Genomic DNA, 23,962 nt, shown 5'->3' with positions numbered 1-23,962 from the left:
ATACAGTGAAACAAAGACACTAGTTAAAAAACAAATGGATGCCAGTCCAACAGTTTGTGGGATTCAAAACTGACTCTACAAAGTAGGTGTCTACATTGTAGAAGGATTTCCTTTTATTTGGAAAACGAGCAATTGTAAATCAGGTATTGGAGAGAAGAGAGATCAACAATCTTTAGATGGTCTGAAGTTTTGCCTACTGTTGAAGGATTAAAACCGTAAATGAAAAGGTACCAAGCCCTCAGAGTTCACCGTTCATGTGAAGCTTCTTCCATCTCTTTCTTGACCTTTTTAAAAACCATATTCATTTCTGGGAAAGGAAGGGAGAAGAAAAGGATTATTTAGGAAAAGAAACCAGCAGGTATTTCTTAGTTTGACATGACACAGAAGTGCTCAAGACAAACTTAAACTCAGCTGAAAGTCTCAAACTGTGCTTATGAAGTGTGCGATACTTTGGCAGTAGAAGATGAGGCTGTGTATAAACTTGGAGAAGGTCCCTGGACTAAATGGGTGAATCACACAGTTACCAAATGGAAAAGGGAAAATAAGGCTTTAAAAATACAGGGAAAAGATGATAAAAAGTCTTTAGATTAGAATCTAAATGAAATTAATTACTAAAGCCTCTTTAAATTTAAAGGTTTTCCTTCGCTGTATTCACAGCCCATTAACTGAAGTATCAGATAAACTTATTAGCTAATAACCTACACATAATACTCCGTTGTCTAATTGCAAGAACCAAATTATACAAGATATTTAAAATGTAATAAAGAGAATCTAGATTTCTCTCCCAGCAAAAGGATTTCATTTTTACTAGTATGACAACACTACTAGAGCAAATGCTCACACCACACAGGCACAGCAGTAACTGCTCATCACATCTTTTATGAGGCTGAGCATGAGATTAAGTGTTCTCTGGATCACTTTAAACACACATCACTGTTAAAAGATATGGAAACTTCAGACTGTAGTTGCTACTCGTCTTTTGCCAGTGTGCAGAACTTCAGTCTCCTGAACAATAAAGACTTCCAACTCATTTCACTGGTGAGCCAAGACACAAGAACAGAAGCCAAATTGCACATTGTTTTGAAAGGGTAGACATAGATGCAACTCAATTAAAATGAGCTTCTGGGATTTAAATGCCCTATTGGATTACATGCATTTTGGGAATTAGGGAGTCCTTTCTATAGTTCTCATAGTTTGGTTTTGGGTACATTTTCTCCAAGCACCACAAGCCCAGGCTGGATTCTACTCGCTCCTGAACATCCACCCATACCTGCCTTTGCATGGAAGTCTCTGTACATCTTCTCATCTGAAACTCTTCTGCTGTTGCATCAGCCCCACATTTTCATATACTCTAGCACTATCTTCTCTCATTCTGAAACAAAATAAGTATTTACAGTCCAAAGGATCTAGTGTGAGAAAACCATATTTAGACACACAATTTAAGTCAGTGACAATTTGGCTCTCTCAATTTAAGAGCAAAGCACAGGACAACTGAATAGGGAAGATTTTGTGGTGACTCATTCACATCTGAAGTCCCAGATGATTAGTGCCTAAGCTCTGAACTGTACTAACAAGAGAAGTGAACTTACTCTGGACACGCTGGGGTTGGGGTACAGGGTAGAAGAGGGCTCTGATCCCCACTTGTCTGGTCCGATAAAGAATATTTAATGTTTGTGTATTCATGACCTTTCCTCTTGCTCTTCTGTGAAACAAAACACAACAAAAAGGCAGGTTTTGGATTACTGATAGAAAACAGTCATGAAAGCAGTGCAGAAATTACATGTGTAACTAAACATGTATGGGTTTAGAAGAAAGGTTTGTCTATGAGGATGAGAGAGCTCAGATCTGTAGATAACATACACAAATGGGTAAGACATAAGGGCTGGATTTAGCTATTGGTTACAAGACCTGAAAAGCCTCATTTCTCACTATTATGCTTTCCACCATCTCCAGCAGTTTACACCAACCCTATGAACTCATATGCAATCTTCATCTTACTTGGCAGAAGAAACCACACTTCATTCTTTAATAGACAGTACCAGGCAGTGGGCTTCCCGCTGACCTTATTTCCAGCTTGGAGATGTGTCCAAATGAGTAACAACATTGTTTGCAAGATCTCTAATAAAATAACATCTTAGCCCATTAGGTTCGATATAAAAAGAACCCAAGCTGTTATTTGTATTCTGCAGCATATGCTCCAAGCTGCAGCCAATCGTGCTGGCATGCAGCTAAAGATACTGGAGGCTCCAGCAAGCAAAGCTACATTAGGAAAGGAAGGGGATATGGCTTGTTCCTTTTCAAGACAAACATCCACAGCACATGCAGATATTGAAACCTGCATGGAAATGAAAACCTCACTTTAAAGTTTCACAGGGTATTGGATTTCAGGGGTTTTCTTGTGGAGTTTGTTGTTTGGGGGGGTTGGTTTGGGTTTTTAAATGCTTGAACAAGTACTAAATAACTGGCCTGGATCAACCTCACAGCAGAGGCTGTCAGAGCCTCTGGGGAGTCCTGGCTGCTCAGCTTCACTAAGAATGCTCCATGCAGCAATGTAGGTTGATGTTTTTTTCCAAGGCACCCTTCTGAGATTGCTCAAAACTTGCTCAGCTTGTTCCGTTCTCTTACTGAACTTCCCCCCTCTCAGGCTCCTGCTTACTCCTGACAAATCACTTTTCTACCTACTGCCAGGACACATCAATTGCCTGGAAGGTTAATGCTAAAAAGAAAGATTAAAGCAAATGGAAAGGTTCAAACTCTGCTGCATTCCAATGTTACGGCATACCAAACCCCTATATTCTGAAGCCCAAAACTAGGGCTTGATTGCCATCCACCACACTAAACTGCTGAATGCAATTCAAGTTACAGCTGTACTGTACAGGAAAAACAATTAAAAAGATCTATCTGGGTCTATTACTTAAGCTGATCTAAACAGATAAAACAAGCCAAGAAAAAGTAGATATCTGGCTTTTCTTCCTTCTAATTCACCTGTAATGATCCTTTCTAACTCAATCGCTGCAATGTGGTAAGAACTACTTGTTTCTGAGATGCAAGAGAATATAACATTTCTCCAGGGGAGGAAAAAGTCATAAATAAACCAAATTCACTTTGCTTTTCTTCCCCACTCGTAAGAAGGCAGGCAGCATTTAACACAACACCTAACTGTGAAACCCTGACACTCTCAGCATGGCAAAGCAGGAAGGAATGCTTGCAGAGGAGGGACATTTTTCTCCTGAATACAAACAAGAAGCAGGCAGATCTATGTGAACAGATGCAGCTGCTCACAAATCCACTTCTTCAGTCCAGCTGGTTGTAAGTCCTGCCTGACAACGGGCTAGCTAATGTGACCACCTAATTCCTTATCAGAGTTGGCTTGTGTTCATCCAGACAGAAGAGCAGACAGGAACATGACCTCATATGGTTTCCTATAAAGGTCCTAATCACTTCACCAGTTTTTATTCCCAACTTCCCGTTTGCAACTGCAATTAAAGCAAGCATAGAGAAGGTTCCAGAAGTTAAAGTTTCTCTAAACACACCGTTTCATTTCCAAACCATCTTACTGGGATGAAATTCAAGCATCCTACCACTCAGCCAGGGTTTTTTCTGCTCTATTAAGACATGCCTTGGAGCATCCCCAGTTCACCATGATTTTTTCAGGGCATTAGCTCCTATAGTGACCACAGAGCTTTGCTTTTGCCTCAGAAGTTCTATACGGTTTTATCCCTACAGCTGCCACTAGCCCCAGCTATAGGTCAAGACCTCCTGAAGTAAAGCAACAGTCCACTTCCAGTTTCTTTTTATACCTGTGCCTTCTGAGCTAGTAATGGAATAGAGGATGAAACACAACTGAGTCTCATCACTACAGGAGAAATACAGTGCTCCACTTAGTATCAAAATACTACTCAAAACCTATTACAATGATCAAGAGTTCCAGATCTACTCTGCAAATGGCAGCAGCAGAAAGAGACCCTATTCAACGAGCTGAGGATACTTGCATCATTATACACAGATATGAGCCAGCTCCTTAGAGCAAAAGGAGACAACAAAGGCAGGAAAAAAAGTACACCTGAGGGATTACTTGTTCTTCACTTTGTGTCTAATCACCATCAGAGCACACAACAGCTGTCCTGAGGAGAGGAATAAAGCCTCTATCCTCTCTGCTGAACAGAGCAGCCACATCATGTAGGCAAATATCAAATCAGCTCTGCCACACTCCAAAGCAGGCAGAAGCCACACAAGAGAGTGGCTTCTCTTGGAAAGTGCCAAACCCGAGCTGGCACACTCCATCTCTAAAGAGGGACTGTATCTCACATCCGGCACTGTGCTAACCACGCAGCTCCCCACATCTGCCTCTTCAGTTGTGCGTCTTTATCTCCCAAGCAGCAAGCCAGCTGCAGAAGGAAAGACACTGAAATTGTGAAACAAAGATAAAAGTCCCAGATGACCAGAGAATGAAAAGCAACAGCAAGCAGAATGCCAGGTTTTTATTACAACATGAAGTCACTTCTGTGAGACTGTAGGATTTGAGTGCAGTGACGTACTTCAAACAGGAAGAGTGACCCGAAGGGCTTGGGGCTGTCACCACATATTGCAAAGCTTTTCTCACCTTACCACACCAAATCACTCCTCTGCTTTTTGTTGGACACTGTACTACTGCAAGATCACCACGCTCATTCTTTAACATTTCAGTCCAATATACTTACGCCTTCCTAAAAAAACATGTGCTTGAAGACTCAAATTGGTATTAGAATGTCTAGCAGCTGAATTTGATTATCATATTTTAGAAATACAGGCAATATTCAAAACCTCTTCAAAACACAACAGAACACAAGCTTTTGTACTGAGTAATAGAGCCTTATCTTTTGTTGTTCTTGAGGGAATCTGAGAGCTGGAGTGAACGGCCTGGAGGACAGGATCCCACACATGCTAGCATTTTCATGGAAGGTCCTGATTTTCTTCCTCTGCCAAACACACTGGTTTCATTTTATCGTTTCCTAATTCCACTTAACAGTTTAGGTAATTCTTAGGCATAATGAACTGAAATAAAGGTTAACTTCTCTGAACAGGGTTAACAGGTTACAGGCCCAACTTTGTCACGATGCACTGGTTACCCACAGACAGCAGTCATGCCTCCAAAAGTCACAGGCAGCAAATGAGCAACTCTGCTCCCTGTTCAAATGCTAACATGTTCCTATGGAATGTTTTAGACTCAGGACAAACGTACCTGCTCCTCCTCGATTCTGCGCTGTAGCGTTTCAATGTAGTGCTGTACTGCCATGTAAATAAACCTGTACTGTGCTTCTGTCTGAACCATTCCTGACCGCTGTGATCTCACCATCTGAATGGTCTTTGGAACATCAATATCACAGTCCACACCTAGGGAAAATCACCATAAGGTTAAGAAAAGCAAGACAAACTTTGTCTTTGGAGGAGAGATTGGTCTCCTCTTCCAGCAGAACGTACCTTTTTCTCTGATTATATCAATAAGAATATCAATCACAATGAACGTTCCTGTTCGCCCAATCCCAGCACTGGAAAAAGGAAGAAAAGAAGTTAACTGTTTTGCTCTTTCTGAACAGACAACAAAACACCAGTGCAACTCAGAGACTAATACTAATAGACATTATACTTCCGAATTATAGCCAGAATCAAACTTAGCAACAGAGCTAAAAGTAACTAGAGACCTAAGCAACTTGACTGAGAGAGCACTTCTGTACCTCAGCCTTTATTAACATCCTTGAATCAGAAAAAAACCTACAGGGTCAGATCTAACATTTTCTTGCCTTGTAAGAAGTATTTAATTTATAAGCCAAGACTAAGGAAAAAGCACTCGCAGCAGGTGGGATGGGATAATGGAATATTTCCACAGTCCTGCACCTGAACTGTATGGAGCCAAGACTGGAACCACCTTCTCATACGAGATCAGAAATCCTTATTCATACAGACTTTGTGTTTTGCAAAACACGAAGCAGAAAGAAAAGAGGGGGGGGAAAAAAAGGATCCAGCTCCACAAGGTAGAGAGTAGTAGTAGGAGAGGCACAGTGCATCACCATACCTGCAGTGGACCACAACTGGTCCTGCATCAGAAATGCTCTCCTGCTTATGGTGCACCTCCTCTAGAAAGTCTAGTACACCACCAGGGTCACTTGGGACTCCATGATCAGGCCAAGTCCTGAAGTGATATTGCCAGACTGTTCTCTCTGTGTTCCCCTGGAAGGAAGATGCCAACACATGAAAACAAAACCCTTCACATCAAAATCCAGCTAAAAGCATTTCTGTGGCAAAGCTGAGCCTGATCAGATGGTGGCATATCCAACCTGCTGCTTGGTATCCACAGCATCACAACTGTCTTAAAGGAGAGAACAAGCCAGAGTTCTTCCTGGCCTAACAAGTCAATCACGTCACCTGCTTCCTGAGCTCCCTCCTTCTCATGCACTTGTTTCCAAGAACATTTCCATCTTCACCTTTAAAGGCCACGATAAAGGTCTGTCTGAGGGTGACCAACAGTGAGGAACCTTCATCTGTCATACTCCTCATTCATACCTAGTGACACCAACCTTACGTACTTCTCCACACTCAGCTCCATCCCATGGACACTCCAATCTAGTACATCCTGCTAATTTTCTTCCTACACAATTTGCTTTGCACCCTGAACCAAACTGTTCCTTAACAAGGAAGTGATATTTCCACACTAGTTAACTGTCTCCTTCCTCATCTTTTGTATTCCTTAAGTCTTCTTTCTACATACTGGACCCACACAGAACCATCTTCTTCTAGCACAATCACCTCCTTGAAAGGCAGCAGATGTTTAGCTAGACTTAGATGCAACTACTTTAAAGCACCGTCTCTCTCTCTCCAGATTTCCTCAAAGCTCTGCAGCCATGCATCTTCTGCCAAGAAGTGCTTAGGTTTAAGAATCTTCAGTTATCCCAAGGACAAAGAGATACAACTAAACCTGGAGCTTCAAAGAAAGACAGGGGTCAATTCATTAATCTCTCAGTGCTTTTATTGATTCCAAAGAAGCAGTCTGTTTCTGCAATCTTTCTGGTGCTCTTCAACCTCAGTTCACAGGACAGAGTTACTGACATACTTACTTGTCCAACTTTAGAAAGCTTAAGTTCTCTTAGCGTGTAATCGTGTGCTGCACTCTCCTTAACATTCCTGACACGCATAACTCCGTACTCCTTTAGGGAATATTCATCAGGCCAGTACTTGACGCACTTACTCTGCAAGATTAAAGAAGGAATTGGTAAGAAGAAGGGCTGGTTCATAAACTGGACAACACAGAACATTCCAGAAGCTTTCATTTCTGAATGCAGAGAGGACAGTTCCTAGCACCAGCTGGACAGCTAGATGACAAGGTACATTTTAGGTGAACGTTTCTCTTCCCCACAAACAAACACCAGATGATTTCAGACAAACAGGTACAGGCAATGTCCCCATTTAGAGCTTTTCTTATCATCTTAAATACCTGCTTTGCCGTGACAGTTTCAAAGCCTGGAGATTAAAACCCTGTTATTTGTATCTCCACCCAACTACAGGTTTCAACTACTGAGTTTCCAATGCAATGCTGTAGTTTTACAGGCTAGTCTACAATCCAAAGCCAACAGGCTGTGAAATAAATTCAAGTCAAAGATATAAGCCGTTTTTTAGCAGAAATGAAACTTGGATGCTTGCTTTTCCATCATTTAGAGCAGAAAGAGCTAACATAGCTCTCTAATTCTATTACCAATCACCAAAGCAACAAAGACTTGCGCTCTGTGGCAGGAGGCTGAAACCTCATGAGTCTGTAGCTTCTGAAATGTAGAGCTTTTGGTGTCAAGATTATCTTTGGACAGGGATAGATTTTATCCACCAAGGAATGGATTCACCTATTGCTACTTTGATTTGATTCCTGGGACAGCTGAGGAAAGAACAACTCCTGTTAGCCTGTGAATGCAATACCAGTCTACACGGGATCAAATCAGGTATTATAGTGCATACACAGATGCAGCTTCCAGCAAATGCAGACCAAACACCGAGTACTACAGAGAAACATTTCCTATTTGCAGCTACTACTGCATATTGATAAGAAAACACGGCAACAAGTTCCTTCTGCCAACACAAGACAGAGCAAGAGATGACTGAACACATGCTTTCCAGCCTGCTTAGGCAACAAGATGCTCTTCTGTTACTTTTGCCCTTCTTTCCCTGTCATCTCCCAAAGGGTAGAAGCTAAAAAGACGCTGATCTTGGCATATGCCAGCATAACTTGCAGTCTCAATACAGACCTCTGAACACAAGAGCAGCTGGAGAAGCAAGTCTGAACAGCAATACACAGTGTTAAAATAAGCTTTAGCCTGATGGAGGGATGTGTGTATTATTGGCTCTATGGACTGCATCCAGAACACCACCATTTTCATTTGTAAGTATTTGCTGCTCCTACAGTGCATTTTAAGGCATATTCAGAACTCTCTGCAGATCTGACAGCTTTCATGGTTCCTCACTTCCTTAGGCAATGTGCTCTTGAAGTCATTTCTGATGCAGAGGTTTGTCCCCTTCCTGCAGATCTGAAAGCATCTTGGCTCAAGATAAAAAAGCTTTTGTTTTATATCAGGACTCTTATTTGCAATTCTTGAAGAAGCAAAATAAGCATCAAAAAAACAAAAAAGAGTAAGAGAAAACCAAATCAGTGCATGCAGCACTGATCCCATAATCAGACATCAAAATGTCTGCAGAGCCCAAACAAGTGGCATTGCAAAACTTGGAAAGAAGCATGGAGAGGCTGCAGAGGAGCACAGGCCATCCGTGGGCTATTAAACAGAACTACATAAGGTTTATTCAAGTCAACTCTTCTAAAACACCACCGTAATTTATTGCTCTTCTTCCAAGGGGCAGAGCAGCAATATGGTTTGTAGAAAACCACAGACACCTCCCTGAGTGATTTTAAAATATACAAAGCTAAAATTGAATCAGTCAACCCTTACAGAAGGGAGGTCTGATGATCTGCTAGGAGCATACCCTCAGTTCCCACAGGCACCAATAAAAGGGATGCTCAGCACTTTCCCAGCACACCAGGTTTCAGCAATATATCAATATAACCAGGACAGTTTAGTCCCTACCGTGTTCAAATGTCATGACTTTACCCAAGGCCAGTTTGAGAGTCAGCTTTTACCTTTCCTCTTTCAACTTCTTTTGTTGTCATAACAATAACTCGAGAATTCTCCTGGAACACCATCCTCCAGAAGTCATTCACTGTATTCTGTAGGCAACCTTGAGTAGCAATGTAGCTTTTTTTTGGCTTCGAGTTGTTGCACTTGGTTTCAAACTCAGGCTAAAGGAAAAGAATCATTTAACAAATGGTTACAAAACTAACTTGGATTTAGGCGAATACATTAAGGAGTAGACATGGGCTGTGCCAACAAGGCTCCTGTAGATAGGATTATACTTACCATAATAATATTAGCATTGATATAGTCTGAAACAGGCTCATTCGGATCACCATCATGTAGAACAACTCTGGTATGATCAACTGGAAGAATATATGTGAACGTTAAGGACTTGCATCCTACAGCTGTGAATACACAGCTACTTTCGAATATCCCACAGACAGACTATTAAGTTATCAAACTCAGTACATTACTGGCGGGAATATTCAACCTTTCCTCCTTTGCCATTTCTTAATACAAGTGGCCATAACAGCTCAAAATAGGTGTATATCCCCCCTGGTAACTCACAAGTCCATGGACAGTCAAGCACTAAGTCAAGGCAAATGGCCCCTGGTTTGCAACATGCAGTTTTGCACCATAAATTAATCCTCTTAGATTTAAGCATTCCAGTTAGCTGAGAAACAGTTTAGGGATGTGATGCTTTTAACTGAAAGCTGAAGATAAGAATAATATTTGGGAAATGCCAATATCTACAAGTGCAAGTGTCTGAACACAAACTGCAAGGGCTGATACCGACAACATCAGAGGGGGAATTATCACTGACAAGAAGAAAAAGCACAGTAGTGTTTAATTAACCCTGTATTTATGAGCTAAGAAAATAAAGCATAGAAGCAGAGCAGGCGTACATGGGAACCAAAGAAATCAATACTTACAGGGTAAAATGTTTTTGTATCTATTTTTGTTCTTGTTCTCCTGGCGCTGACCTTCTTTACGACTATAGAGAAGTTTGCATTCTTGCTGCTGCAGGGTCTAAAGGAAAACAGCACAAATAACTGGGTTTAATAACAACAGTAGGGACTGTTTCAGCATCATTACAGCAGTGCTTTAGCACAAAAAGGATGAGACTTATAATGCCAGAGAAAGAGGGAAAGGTGCTGCATTTCAGACTTAGTACACAATTGCTTCTAATGCTTATAAGAAACAAGGAGTGAGAGCGACAAGGAAGTTGTTTTCCATCTAATAATTACAAACACCTACGAATTCAAAGCTGCTTTCAATCAAACTATAACCAGCAAGTCCTCATGATGCTGTGGCCATCTTCAAGGCACTCCAGATAAAACAGACAACACAAGCAGCATTCTACAGAGCAGGTCCAACATATTTACCTCTAGGTCTTCCTCACCAAGCATAAAAGTTAGGAGTACCACTGCATTTCTCCTTTTTGCTGAATCAGCCAGGTATGGAGGCAAAATATTTCCATTGAACTGGCATTAGCCTCAGTAACAGTAAAGTTTAGAACCTAAAACATTCAAAATATGGCCAGATCCCAAGGGAGTAAGGCACTTTGTGATCCAGTGCTTCTCTATCTGACCTGTGCTGGATTCCTTTAGGCCTTAGCAGCCTTCTTCATCTCCTTCAGCTACAGCAAGTCTGCAGTAACACTGCTAGGAAGCCCCCAAAACAAGTCCCTGAGATTTCAAAAGCTGTATTACATCAACACCACAAGAGCAGATCCTCACCAGCTGCAGCCAGACACACTGCAGCCAGCCAAGAGGAGGAAGCAGCATACAGAAAGCCCAAAGCACACCAACACAATGAACTGCATTTAAATACCAAGCACAGTGAAGAGTCCTTCAGCAGTTAGAAGGAGAATATTAGGAAGATGTTGTCTATTCCCCCCAAACAAAAGTCCACATGGGTATGCGATAGTGTTTTGAGACAGGTAAAATGCTAATGTACAGCCCATCACCACAGCCATGTACCGCTTTAACTGTTCTCATTATCCTCTCCCACCAATACAAAGCCATTTCACTGAACCAGTACAGAACTCTGCAGACTTTCTCATATTACCCCATTGGGGAAAGAGGGGTAAGCAGCAGGTAACTACAAACAGGGTTATCCACAAATCAGCCTAGTGCAGACACAATAAACCCATATGGGGATGGCTCTTGTTGGCAGAGAGCTAATTCCTCAGTGTCTGGTTCACAATCAGTGTGACAGGGACAACAGCAATTCCACACTTCACAGCCATGCTGCTTAGTAGCAAATCTCCCCCCTTGTAATTGAAGCTGGAGGGACCAGAATCTGTGTCTTTGTTCCAAGTTTTAATCCCCAAAGCAGTACTGGCTTGACTAAAAGGAACACTCAGGCTTTGGAAGCTGCTCCTCTTGTTACCATCCTTAATACTCTTAGAGAAATTGCTTTTACTTTAAAGCTCGGGCATGTCAGGCATATTTGCTCACTTCTATTTCAGGCTCTGTTGTTGTTACCACCCCACTTAGTGACCTTGGACAATCAGGCTCATCCTAAAGACATGGAAACCAAAGAACAAAAGCAATATAGGAGAGCTGTGAAGCAAAGGACAGAAAACATATCCCCATAAAGCACTACTTGCTCATACTAGTGATGGATGAAACAACACTTTGCACTAAGCTCACCTCTTGCCCTCTGCAAGAGTCTTTAAGTGCTATTATCACAGAGCACCCTGACCTAATATTACACTTTTGAGTCTTGGGCAAGTGAAACACCAACAGAAAGAACCAAAAGCTGAACTTTGCCTGCAGGTTGAAACATGGAAACAATGAAGTGAGTGGAAAAGACAGCTTCAAACACATCACCACTTCATACAGTTAATTGTTATTGCTTTGAGCATCCCTGAGGAGAGATCCATGAGCAGCAGCGACTTCTAACAAGCCCATGAAGAGATGTACACAATGCAACAATAAATCTGAAACACAGCCCTCGATTTCACTCCACCATCCAAGTTTTAAGCTCACCAAACAGCCAGTTTTCAGAAGCAAAAACCTCACAAGGGCTGTCAGCATTTCTGTCTAGTGGTTCAAGGGACAAGAGGTACTTAAGTATGCCTGAAGACAAGTACCATCTGGACTGCCAACTCAAACAGCATAGATGGAGGTCCACAGACAACCTGAATGTTGGATCCTGCCTCCTGCCACCAAGGCTGACAGCTATCACCTACCTGAAGGAAAGCATGACACAAACCGCCAGAGTTTGCTTCATCTCCAGAAACACAGTGGGAAAGAAGAAAGTTTAGTGCTGCCCGCAGCGAAAGGAAAGAGAAGTAGAATGTTTCATGGATAAAACTTTTCATTCCTTACATTACTTTCCCTGTAAGGCTTCTGGCTTGCTGGCAAATACTGTTCTTCAGGAAAGTCACAAGGCAGGAGAACACTTTCTAAAGACCAACCAATAAATCCATTACAAGACAAATTTATCCAACAAAGAGCGGAGGTCAGGAAAGAAGCTGTAAATGTCAAGTAATAGTCCTGTCATCCTGTGACAAATCAACAATCCCTTCCTAAGTGCACCACACCAGAGTGCTTCCCTCAAGGAAAAATAAAAACCAAACCAACCACGAACATGAATTCAGTCAGGCAGCACCAATGACAAGAAGGACAAGCCAACAGGGCACCCTTTCCCTTTTTGTGCCCTCTGAATAAGAGTATGGTGTGCTTACAGACTCCAGGGAAGCCAGAGACCTCTGCTTGGCTAACTTGTATGTTTAGTTTAAACCAGTAGGTTTATGGTTCTTGGTTTGAACTCTGCAAGAGAAGCAATTCAAAGGCTGAGGGCAGTTTACCTCCAGGGGATATTCACACGCCATAGGTGAGAACTGCTCACCAGGGGATCCACCACTCTGCTGCTGGGTAAAACAGAGCCCTAAGTCCTCAGCAGTGCCCTGAGCAGCCTCTGCTGGGTTGCTTCCCCCTCCAAGGTGGGATTCTGACCATTCCACAGTCCTGACTCGAGGACTATCCACCCCGCAACTGGACACAGGGAAGAGAGAGGAGCAAGCTCAATCCTCAATCCATTCTATCATCTTCCCACCACCACAACCCTACCTTCTTATATTCCAGCCACATTCCTAGTGAAATGTGTTATTACCTCCTTGGTAATCTTTTGCTTTTCCTGGGTTTATGTTTCTCCTCTTGACAATCTCAGATCAGACTGAACAGTGCCTTCAGCTAATGAGTATGTCTGATCATAAAGAGAGTGTCTTCAATAATGGTTGCTTTGAAAATCTGTCATTATTCAAGAAGTTTCTCAAAATAGCATTCCCCAGGCAGAACCAGCCTCTCTAACAAAGATCAGGGCTTGCCAGTTTCCTGTTGCCATCTGCTGGTGGAGTTCCAGACTCCACGGTGCTGTTCTCAGGTGTATGAGGTATAACTCAGCCCATTAAGACAATTCTAAGGTTTTGGCTATGACCATCAAGTGAAAGCAGCTGTAAAGGGACTCCAGTTGTCAGAGGAGAGTTGGGACCCAGGCTAGACTCAAGTAGTTTGGAATATGACAGCTGATGCTCATAACTTGGGTCTACTGAAGAAACTAACCATTTCAGCTGTATTTTCTTTCAAACATAAGTAGCTCCCTGAAATCATTAGGACTTCAAAGAAGGGGAGAGCTGGGCCAGCACAGCTGTGTTAGACACGAGAGATGCACGGATAAGGCAGAGGGAAAGGCAATGAGACTTTCTGGGAGGGAAGTGGAATTTTGGCTGCAGACAGAAATGAAGCACCAGAACAAAACATAAATTAATCTCCAGGAGTCCAAGGAATACATATAATCAGTGGGGCTTCATCTCAGAGCTTGCTACCCCTTCACAAGAGTGTTAAGATCCCCCAAAATGGCTATCCAAAAGCCACAAACTCAAGGGCAAGAGCATATATTGACTGAGAAATCACAGTGAAATTTCCTGAAAGCAGGTACTCAACCTCCTGAACAGAGTGCAAACAGAAACGTCCTCTGCACCAAGACATGCAAAAGAAACCACAGTGCAATTCCCTTCATATGCACCTGACATAATACACCCAACGTATTCCAACTGCATAGACACTGCTACTGTACTGATACCTGGGTTACCAAGAGTAAAGTAGGCTCAGAATTACTCCTTTGCCTCCAGAAACATTAATCCAGCATACAGACTTCCTCCTGTCCACACGAAGAACAGGAACACAGGAATGAACTTATGTTCAGGACTAATTGTCCTGGTGGGACAGATATACACAAGATTCCCTCATGATGGGGAACATATTCAGGAGGGATTGTGCAAGGTAGAGAACAAAGTACACTGAAGAACACAATTAGCTCTCAGAATGAGGAAAAAAAGGCAAATACTTAATCCACAAAAGTGGAACTGGCAAAATTTTAACACACACTGTACCTGACACAGGAAAGAAGCAGGAACAGGGATCTGAATGGATGCGGGGGAAGATGAGGAAGTGCCAGGAAAACAGTAACAAACACAACTTTTATTAGCAATAAAGATTTAATATTATAAGACTTGGAATGTGGTGCAGTACCTCAAATTCTTCCCAGAAGCCCTGCTTGACTTTATCTGTAGTCTCTGCCAGCTTGCTTAGCTCTCGCACTCTGCTCTCGATCTCTGCAGCGTTAATACGGGTGGTATTCAGTGGCTGAGAGGGATACAAACAGGTATGACAAATGGCAACTGGGAGAAAACAGTTAAAACACAAATCCCCTACACCAAGCGTATTTTGTATAGGCAATTCTGGGATGCAGGCATCTATTTGGACTTCAGAACATCACAGTTCAATGAAGGGCAGTTGAGAGTAGAGAGGAAGGGAGCAGGGAACAACTGCTTTTAGACAGTCTCATGGCTGTTCTTCAGTCCATTAAGTCATCTCATTTCTGAACTCATCCTGCTGTCCCTGTGGACCACAGTGCAACCAAGACAAGCTCTGCATACACCACACACACAAGACTATCCCTTCAGAGGAAGGTAAGAAATTATCCCCATTTAAATGACTGACTTTGTCATCCGGTTTCATGAAGTTTAGTTCTTCATTTTTGTGTTAGGAAAGAAACAAAATGATGTCTCACAGAACAGGGGGAAACCTCTGCACTTCAGTACATTATGAAGGTAACAAGTTGAGTGGTGTCTTCTCGGTTCACTCACCTGCTTGAGTTGCAACACTGTGCCCAAAGTTTCTACCATAGGGTTCTTCTTGTAATGTTCCACCAGATCTGTCAGAGAGTCAAATTTCTCCCCTCCACCAACATCGTATTTTAGATCCTTGAAAAAGAGATGCTCATCAAAATAAATGCACTTCCCACAGGGACATCTACACTAACATCACCTTCAGGCTATGCAATGTATGAGAAATTATCTTTGAAGGAGAACCTAGTAAAATCCTTCTGCTGAGGGATGGTAGAACCTTACTAAAAAGAAACCCAATTGCACTAGGGGGGACATTAGCCTTTTTGTCATCTAACTGACAATCATTTCATCTGCCTTTCCAGGAGACATGATTCCTTCTGACCCGAGCTTCACTCAGCTCCACCAGGCTCCCCGAGCTACACGACTAGAATCCAGGAGACAGCCTTGGATATCAACTCACATTCCTATCCTTGGGTCCTGAAAGGCTGCTATTGATTGGCACCATCCCTATTTCAAGGAAGCAATGCTGTTATTTTCCTCATTGTCATACATGCTACTTGTAGTTAACTGCAAACCAAAGAGGTTTCCTGGGGAAATAAGATATTCTGGCAGGTGAGCTCTTACAGTGCTGGGAGACAATTTCTACCCCCAAACTATTTCTGCTACTGCATTTTAGTTGTTTCTAATCAATGAAGTAGTTGCACACTCTTTTAGGACAACAGAAGAAAAAGAAAATGACAAAATCTGTGATTTATTATTCTTTTAAACCCATGAGCATGTATTAAAACATCAAAATACTATAATTTAATAATACTTCAGCAAAGAGCTACCCTCCATTAAACTGAAGATTTACAGGTTGGAAAGCATTCCTTGGATCCCATACTCAAAATTTGTCTGTCATCATCAGGTGCGCCTATAAAAACTGACAGGAGAAAGACGTATATTTGGATGGATCTCTATTTGTCCAATTACTTCTATTTCCCTGTAATTCATCCAGTAGACTTTAACTTGTTTAAGATCCACAAACATGAAAGGCTCCATCAGCAGAGGATTTTAGACAGACTACTGATGCAATCAAAACCAGCTCTATTAGAAGGTACTTGACAGCACAGTATATTGTGACATGATTCAGCCAGACAAGCCGTCAGAAGAAATAAAACACTAATATAATTCTGATGCTATCAAATGAGTCAATTTGATCACAGAGATGATACAGAACACACACGGTACCACGGGGAAAGGGGGATGTACAGAGCTCTCTGTGGTGAAGTGCAACATGGCCCTCCTCTTAGAATAAACCCACTGCCCGTGGAAGCAGCCCTGTTCAAGAAGCTCGTGCTTCATCATACCTGGCAGTGAATCATGACATGTGTCACTTTAGATTTCCCATCATTACTCTCTCCTTTATCATCTCCTGTCCGGACAGAAAGAACAAAGTCCCCAGGGTGGCTTTGACTCTCACGCACAAGAAAGCTTCCATGTTTTCCTTTTTCTGTTAATAGTTTTTCAGCTTCTCTTCCAGAGAGATGCCCATGAAACCACCTTTAAATAAAGATATAGACAGGTACCCTACTTGTCATTCCAGCCACGGCTGAATCTGCTTGTTCTACATATTTAAAGGAAATGCTTATGTACACTGAACAACAGTGGCCAGGTCTGCAGAAAGCCTCAGTTTCTAAAAATAAGAAGTAAAATAAGCCTCAGAAATGTACATACACACCAGTGATTACAGAAGCACTTCAAAGCAAACACTTCCATAGGCACTGAAATTTGCATTTCACGCAAGCTTCAAATGAAGCTTTGATTTGGATCCTTTACAACAATCCAAATGATTCCCTGGTGTCCAATAAGCATGAGCTTACTCTGCAACCTTTTCCTCCACCAGAGCATTAATTCCTCTAACTTCCTTCATGAAGACACACTTTCCTGATAAACCTGTGGGACTTTAGCATCTTTGAGACCTTACCCATGCATCACATCAGGAAGTGGACAGGATAATCACATCAATCCCATAAGAAAATATTCTCCCATTAAGAATGAAGGGAACTATGCCCTCTTCTTTTAGTATCACACCAGGAAGAATCCTGAAGAAAACATGTTCTGAGGCTTAGATCGCTTTACCTTTAGTCATGTTTATTAGGCTACTTTGCAAGTAACCTCAATAAAATCAGTGGGACCACTTTTAGTACAGGACAGCAGAGAGAAGCCACCCTTTCATCAAATGAAGCTGACTGTAGCATTAACAGGGATAAACATGCATTTGTTAAGTAAATGGGCACTGAGGTTTTCACCAGCATTTCCCTGACCTTTCAGATGTAGGATCAGCACAGTTCAGTGGGTATTTCAGCTCTATCACATCTCCATTCTTTTCCTTGAGCTGCCCATGATGTTCCATGTAATACTGGACTAACTCAGCCAATGTAGCAAACTTCTCTCCTCCATAGAGGTCATAGTAGTCTCCCGTGTTCTGGATCTTGATGTGGGTGACAGCTCCAGTTCGTCTAATATTTGAAACAGAGGAAAACACCCCCACAAGTCAGCTGATTTCCAATCAATCACTTTGTATTTAGTGTTCTGTTGTCCGAGTTACAGAAATCCATACTTATATTTGCATCACTTCCCAATTGAAACATTGCAGAGTAGCTAAACTAATGCGTTTCTGAAGGGTGCTTCAGCCTCATTCCAGTGGCTTGCAAGAAGGGGAAGCACCTGTCCAACAGTTGGGAAGAACAGGGAAAACACTCTGTAACAAAGGGCTCCTCAAAGCCAGGGTAAGCTCTACAGCTTCACCATCTCCAATAGAAAGCCCTCAGCCCCCAGGAGCTGCACACACAGGTACATGGGGTGGAGGGGTAAGGAGAATTCAGCATTCTCTGACACCCATCACGGCTTGTTTGCTCCTTTCCCTAGAGCTCCACACTAAGATCTCTCCTTCAGTAAGCACTTGCCTTTGCCTGATGCAAGTCATTTGCTCCCAGTCTAATATTAATGAAGAACAGCCCCTTCTGTTCAACCAGGCCCATTATCTCAGAGGTATCCAAGCAGCACCATTCTTATCACCAATCCCACTTTTCCCTTGTGCTTTATCTACTTCCTCTTGCCATCCCCATCACTATACAGACAGTCTCAGGGGACAAGAGTTCCAAGAGGCCTATTTTGGAAGCTGAAATAGCACTGCAGTTGTCCTTAAAACCCTGCTGATTTTAAGAAGAGAGCCTTGGACAGCATTTCCTTGCATGTGCTACTTTCAGATATCAAATAGATTTTTAAAGGGCTAAAAGCAATGCTATTATGAATGTTACTATGAATCCCCTTTGCTTTTCTGCTTGTCTGGAGACTCGGAACTGACTACCCAAGTTGGGTAAAAGTATTTGAGCACCTCTGCAGGGAAAACGGGAGAAAAAGAGGAGAAAAGGGAACAATGGACTAACAAGTGATCCATGCATGCCTTCATCTCTTACAAGCAGTTCACTTACAACTCTTTTCCAAAGAACAGCATTAAAGACCCTTCCCAATGTGGGGAGAAAGCCCATTTAAACTTACCTAACAGAGAGTGTGAAGTCTCCTGGGTTACTTTTGCTGGGCCGGGCCAAAAAGCTGCCATCCACGCCTCTTGTTAACAGCAGGTTTTCTGCCTCCACCCCAGTAATGTTTGGATGAAACCATCTATTAGAGGTTAAGAATAAGGAGTGTTAATAAACAGGAGATCTTCTGGTCCTCAGAGTTCGAATTCCATGACAAGACTCAACAGAACGATCCAACAGCTTCAAAACCAGGAAGCACTGAATTTTATTCCTAAATTAATAAGAAAGTATAAATTATTAATTTCATATTGCATTGCAATCTGATGCACTGGTAAGAGATGCTTTGTAAGAGCTATATCTAGACATACTCAGACTGCTTGGATTAAAATGGTATCAGAGGTATACAATGTAGAGACCACAATCCTACATTTTCCTTACTCCAGGAAGACAAGACACACAAAGAAACTGGAAGACGACCAGGCAAAACACTTAAAAATAAGACAAGACATCCAAAGTGACACTTGACAGCATTTTAAAGGTTAAAAAGGTAACAAAACCTCATGTTTTAGGGCACGGGGTGACCACCAGCTGAGAGTGGTCAGGAAGGAACTTCACTTGGGGACAAGCTGCTCAGCTCTGCCCAGTCTTCTCCCACCTTCCTCAGCAGAGCATGGTGCTGGTGACTGCCAGACTTCGCCTCTCAACTACCATGGCGATTTCTCTGGTCTGAATATATCCCACTTAAATACAAGCACCCAGGAATCTCATATTGATATTCACCACCCACAAAGAGCCTTCAGAATGACTAATATAGTGTCCTGCCAAGGGAGAGCTCTATATGGGCTATAGCCAAGAAGCTCCATGTCCCCACCTATGGCATTCACTTTTGAGACTTATTCTTAGCCATTCAGTTGACACATCTGCGTTTCCTCTTATCTGTGACCAAGGATTTTTAGTGCACTCTTGCAGTGCTAAACTACATCTGTGTGTTCTGGGTGAAAGGAGCTTTTAATAAGGCACGGTATTAGGAGACAAGAAAGCCAGCAAAACCCAAACCACCAGCCAGGGACAGAGAGGTGAACACAGCAACTAAACACCGCTTTAGTGGCTTTGTCAGACTTGTGTCTGGCAAGTAAAGGAACATCTTTATTCTCCCAAGTTGCCATAAATCAGACATTGTGCAGGACACAAGTGGAAATGCACATTTGTATCTGCAGCAAGAACAGAGGGTGCTCCTCTCTGTACACAAAGTTCTTAGTTTCTCTGAAGTAAAGCAAAACATTATGGCAAAAGACTCCACAACTCATTGTGGATACAGGGGTGCTATAGCTAAAAAAAGAAAAAAGGAGAAAAGGAATATCATTCCTGGTCATTCCCAACACTTCTGCACTTCATGCTAAACTGCTACATCAGCAAAATATGCAAGTGCATGTCTAAATTGAGGGTCATCACTTTGATTGTTCAGCAATTCCTTCTGTACTGAGGAGCTGACAATCCTCCCAGCAAGGCTTTATCCAACCTGTCCTCTTCAGACAGAGATGCTCCTGGAAACATTCTGGAGAGCTTGAGGGACTCTATCCAAACCTCCAGCAAGTCATTCAAATGGGAATTAGGATTACTTCTGTACCAATTCCATTCTAGAAGTAAGTAATTCTTCTGGTTAATCTTGCTTTTTTCCTAGCTAAGGATATTTTGCTTACACCAAGAGAGTCTAGTGAGTGCAACCATACCTTTAGCTGCAAAACAACAAAAACCAACCAAACCTGGGCAGCATGGGTCATGGAAAAAACTAGTAAAAATACCCTTCCAAGTTATTAGAGCAAATGGGAAATGGATTAGTAAAAGATGCTACATTTATTTAATGACTATTCAAAGGTCAAGAGAAGTTCTGTTTTGATGCAGTCTCACAAAAGACACTGCACAAGCATCAGTACCCAGGATTAACTGAACATGAAATACTGCATTTCAGAACACAGCAGCTTGGTCTGCAGAAACTGGTAATACACTCACCACGCTTCCACCCTTAAAACTGCACTTCCACTAAGGAGAAAATAAACCCCACTCAAACATAAAGCACAGCAGCATTTTGAACCGTTTATAAGCTTTTTAAACACACACAGGATTCAAGAGACACCTTTACATGGTTTTGATCCTAAAATCAACATACAAAGAAGTTGTTATTGGAATCAGCTCTGCAGATTTATCACATGGAGACATTCCAGAAGCTTTAATTAATACAATATCTTCTGTACCTTACCCTAAACCCTCATGCATCTAGATGTAACCGTATATGAATTGTTAAAGTGTAAAAATACCAATTTAATGAACAGAAGAGACCAGAAATAACTTGTGCTTAAAGGAGAGATTAGAAAGGTGAGAAGTTGTTTAAAAACGTTCCCTCTGAAGGTGGCAGAAAGCAAGCGCAGCAAAAGCAAAGCTACACCTGGGAGACTGATGGAGTTCACTGCGCTTTATGTAACTTCTGTTCTGGCGGTAACTTGCACTCCTGCTCTCTCATCTCTGTATTTTTGGCTTTGAGTAGGAAGATGCATTTGTCAGGCACCCCAAATAGAAAAATGGGGGTGTTGGTGATCTCTGTGAAATGGTTCCGGCCTGGTGATGAACATCCCTCCATTTGAAGTGCTGCCACCACAAGTGCTCGTTTGAACCTCGGGGCCTCCATCTCTTCCAAAACCGGAGCACAGAGCACAGGGACTGCAGGCACAGACACACGTAACATAACCCCAGGGAGGACTTTTGCTTCTGCTTCCTTTTATAGGGATGGAATGCATTTTAGGCTTCTTTTTCCTCCTTTCCTTCTGCCCTCTCTGTTGTGAGCAGGTGCAGAGGGTGTCCCAAGCAAAGGGCATCGCAGCCAATAAAGATAATGAAGAAAGTAACACAAGGCAGACACAAGCCCACGCTCTGATTCAACTGACTGTCCTCACTATGTGAGGAATATTCTGGTTTTGGGAGGTCAGCAGCTTACTGTAAACTAATCAGGGACTTGGAAGGGTAAGATGAAAAGGCTGGCAGAAAAGCAAGCAGCGACATAGCAGGGCTCTCATTTACAAAATGAAACGGATATCAGCAAAGCAAGAAACCTTTGGATGAAAGTTAATACCTGGTAGGAAACAGAGGTGTGCTACAATGACCTCTGTTTGGGTAGCACAGACCAGGAAAGATGAGGATCTGCGTTTATAAGTCACACATAGCCAGCATTTCTCTCTTCCCAAACCAAAAAGAGAAAAGCCAAAATCAATACATTTTTCCATGCTGCACTTGGGCTTTCCTAACCACCTTTCAAGAGCAGTAGACATTAAATCAGTTCTGAGCCTCAGATTAAACCAGTTCTGAGTCTCAGCTGTCACAACCATAGCATAAAGGGAGGCGGTGACTGGTAGTTTAATTACCTCTATTTATAGGCTCATCAATTTCTATTTCTCATCTCTTGCAGCCTCCCTCACAAGATACAATCTAAAGCTTGGAGCAGAATATGAGGATAACTCCCAACAACGAGGATGTCACGACTGTTTCCAAAAGGTAATGTCCAGCTTGCTCCCATATGTGAAGATCCAACACATTCTCCACACGCTTCAGGAGACCCCAAATTCAGCTAAACTATAAACGGCCACAGACTAAAAACGAACCCAGACAGCATCACCATCATAAGCAGAACAAGAATAAGGACAATCCAATGTCAAAGAAGTTCTGCTTGAATACATATTAAAGAGATGCATCAAATGTGGGTGCTGAGGCGCTGGCACAGGGTGCCCAGAGAAGCCGTGGCTGCCCCATCCCTGGCAGTGCTCAAGGCCAGGTTGGACACAGGGGCTTGGAGCAAGCTGCTCCAGTGGAAGGGGTCTCTGCCTGTGGCAGGGGTTGGAGCTGGAGGAGCTTTAAGGTCCCTTCAATACAAACCATTCTATGGTTCTATGAAGTTTCTGACTGGTATGTTAAATGAGAATATAAACATTTTCTTCCTTTCTGTGACACCATTTCCTCTTAAGCCTAACATTTACCTTAACCTTTCAGCTCAAAAAGCACTGCTGACACCACACAAACAATCAGAAGGTGTTAAGGACAAGGAGAACCCAAAACAAAGAAGCAGATTCAACTCTTTACCACCCAGACTTTGCAGCACCACAAGGTTCTTGAGCTGGACCAAAGGCTGCTGCTGAATCAAGCACCTGGCTCAGGTCAGCTCACAAACACTCACTGCAAAGCTTGCTCACGGTTTAGCTTCATGTCACCCGGGCTGGGGGGAGCACAGCGCCTCGGCCCGGCTCCGGAGGGGGGGCTGCGAGCCGGGTGGGCTGCCGCTGGATAAAACTCACCTCCGGGCTCCGGTTCAAGCGCACACGCGGGCGCAATGAGCCCGGCCTGAACCCCGCCAGGAACCAACGTTATTGGGTCGGCGGAGCCCAAAGCCATCCGGTCCCCCTACCCCGCCAGGCCCGCAACCACCCCGGCGAGGCACCCTCCATCGAGCCGCGCTGCTCAGGAACGGAGCGAGCCAGGCCCCGGGCTGAGCCGGGCGGAGGCAGCGGAGACACCGCGCCGCGGGTGCGGGGCAGGGACGCGGTTACGGGGAGCGAGGTGGCGGCTGCCCCCGCACCGCAGCCCCAGGGCGCGGGAGGCCCTGCCTGGCCCAGCGCGGTAAAGGCCCGGCCCAGAGGCCCCTCGGGGGGGAGCGAGGAGGAGCCCGGTCCCCACACACCCCGGGGGCAGTCAGCCCCTGCCCGCCCCCCCCTACCCTCGGCCGGTTCCGGCGCCGCTCGCTCCCGCCTCACCTCCGCGATGTCATTGTCTCCGGTGGCAGCGGCGGGTCCCCCGGCCGCCCCCGCCTCACCGGCCACCTCTCACATGGGGGTTCCGGTCCCCGGCGCGGGCCGCGGCCTACGGGCGCCCTGCAGGGAACGTGAACAACGGCCGCCTCAGGCCCCGGAGGCGCGCGGCGCGGCCCGCCCTGCGTCACCCGCCCGTAACGTCATCGGTCTGCGACCACGCTCCGCCCCTCGCGTCAAAACGGGCGGGGCGGGAGGTGCCGGGCCCCTCCCTCGGCCCGGTGCGGTCCGGTCCGGTGAGCTGGAGAGGGTCTCGGCGGTACCGGCCACAGGAGTAGCGTAACCTGTGTAACCGGGCAGGGC

General features: G+C 43.7%; 1 protein-coding gene across 3 annotated transcripts; it reads right to left on the bottom strand.

Moving 5' to 3' along the window:
- Window positions 1–87: 87 nt before the first annotated feature.
- PTPN11 (protein tyrosine phosphatase non-receptor type 11) lies at window positions 88–23,809 on the bottom strand. 3 transcript variants are annotated; one of them, XM_061374767.1, is made up of 16 exons: window positions 23,606–23,807; window positions 18,832–18,954; window positions 17,595–17,789; window positions 16,638–16,830; window positions 15,307–15,423; window positions 14,690–14,803; window positions 10,079–10,175; window positions 9,429–9,508; window positions 9,152–9,310; window positions 7,092–7,223; window positions 6,053–6,207; window positions 5,461–5,528; window positions 5,222–5,373; window positions 1,590–1,702; window positions 1,271–1,372; window positions 88–307 (listed from the first exon to the last, which is right to left on the bottom strand). In XM_061374767.1, the coding sequence occupies exons 1-15, from the start codon at window positions 23,617–23,619 to the stop codon at window positions 1,303–1,305; spliced, it is 1,782 nt and encodes a 593-aa protein (XP_061230751.1). In that variant the 5' UTR covers window positions 23,620–23,807; the 3' UTR covers window positions 88–307; window positions 1,271–1,302. The 3 variants fall into 3 exon arrangements, with proteins under 3 accessions (XP_061230751.1, XP_061230752.1, XP_061230753.1); XM_061374768.1 differs by having other exon boundaries at window positions 1,275–1,372; XM_061374769.1 differs by lacking the exon at window positions 7,092–7,223 and having other exon boundaries at window positions 23,606–23,809.
- Window positions 23,810–23,962: the final 153 nt, after the last annotated feature.

Source organism: Neopsephotus bourkii, unplaced genomic scaffold (assembly GCF_033783945.1).
Source record: "Neopsephotus bourkii isolate Nb327-2 ecotype Australia unplaced genomic scaffold, CSIRO-AGI_Nbou_v1 NB_1652, whole genome shotgun sequence".
NCBI classification, from domain to species: domain Eukaryota; kingdom Metazoa; phylum Chordata; class Aves; order Psittaciformes; family Psittacidae; genus Neopsephotus; species Neopsephotus bourkii.
Note: the sequence above shows the minus strand (reverse complement) of the source record. Positions and strands in the feature narration are given on the sequence as shown.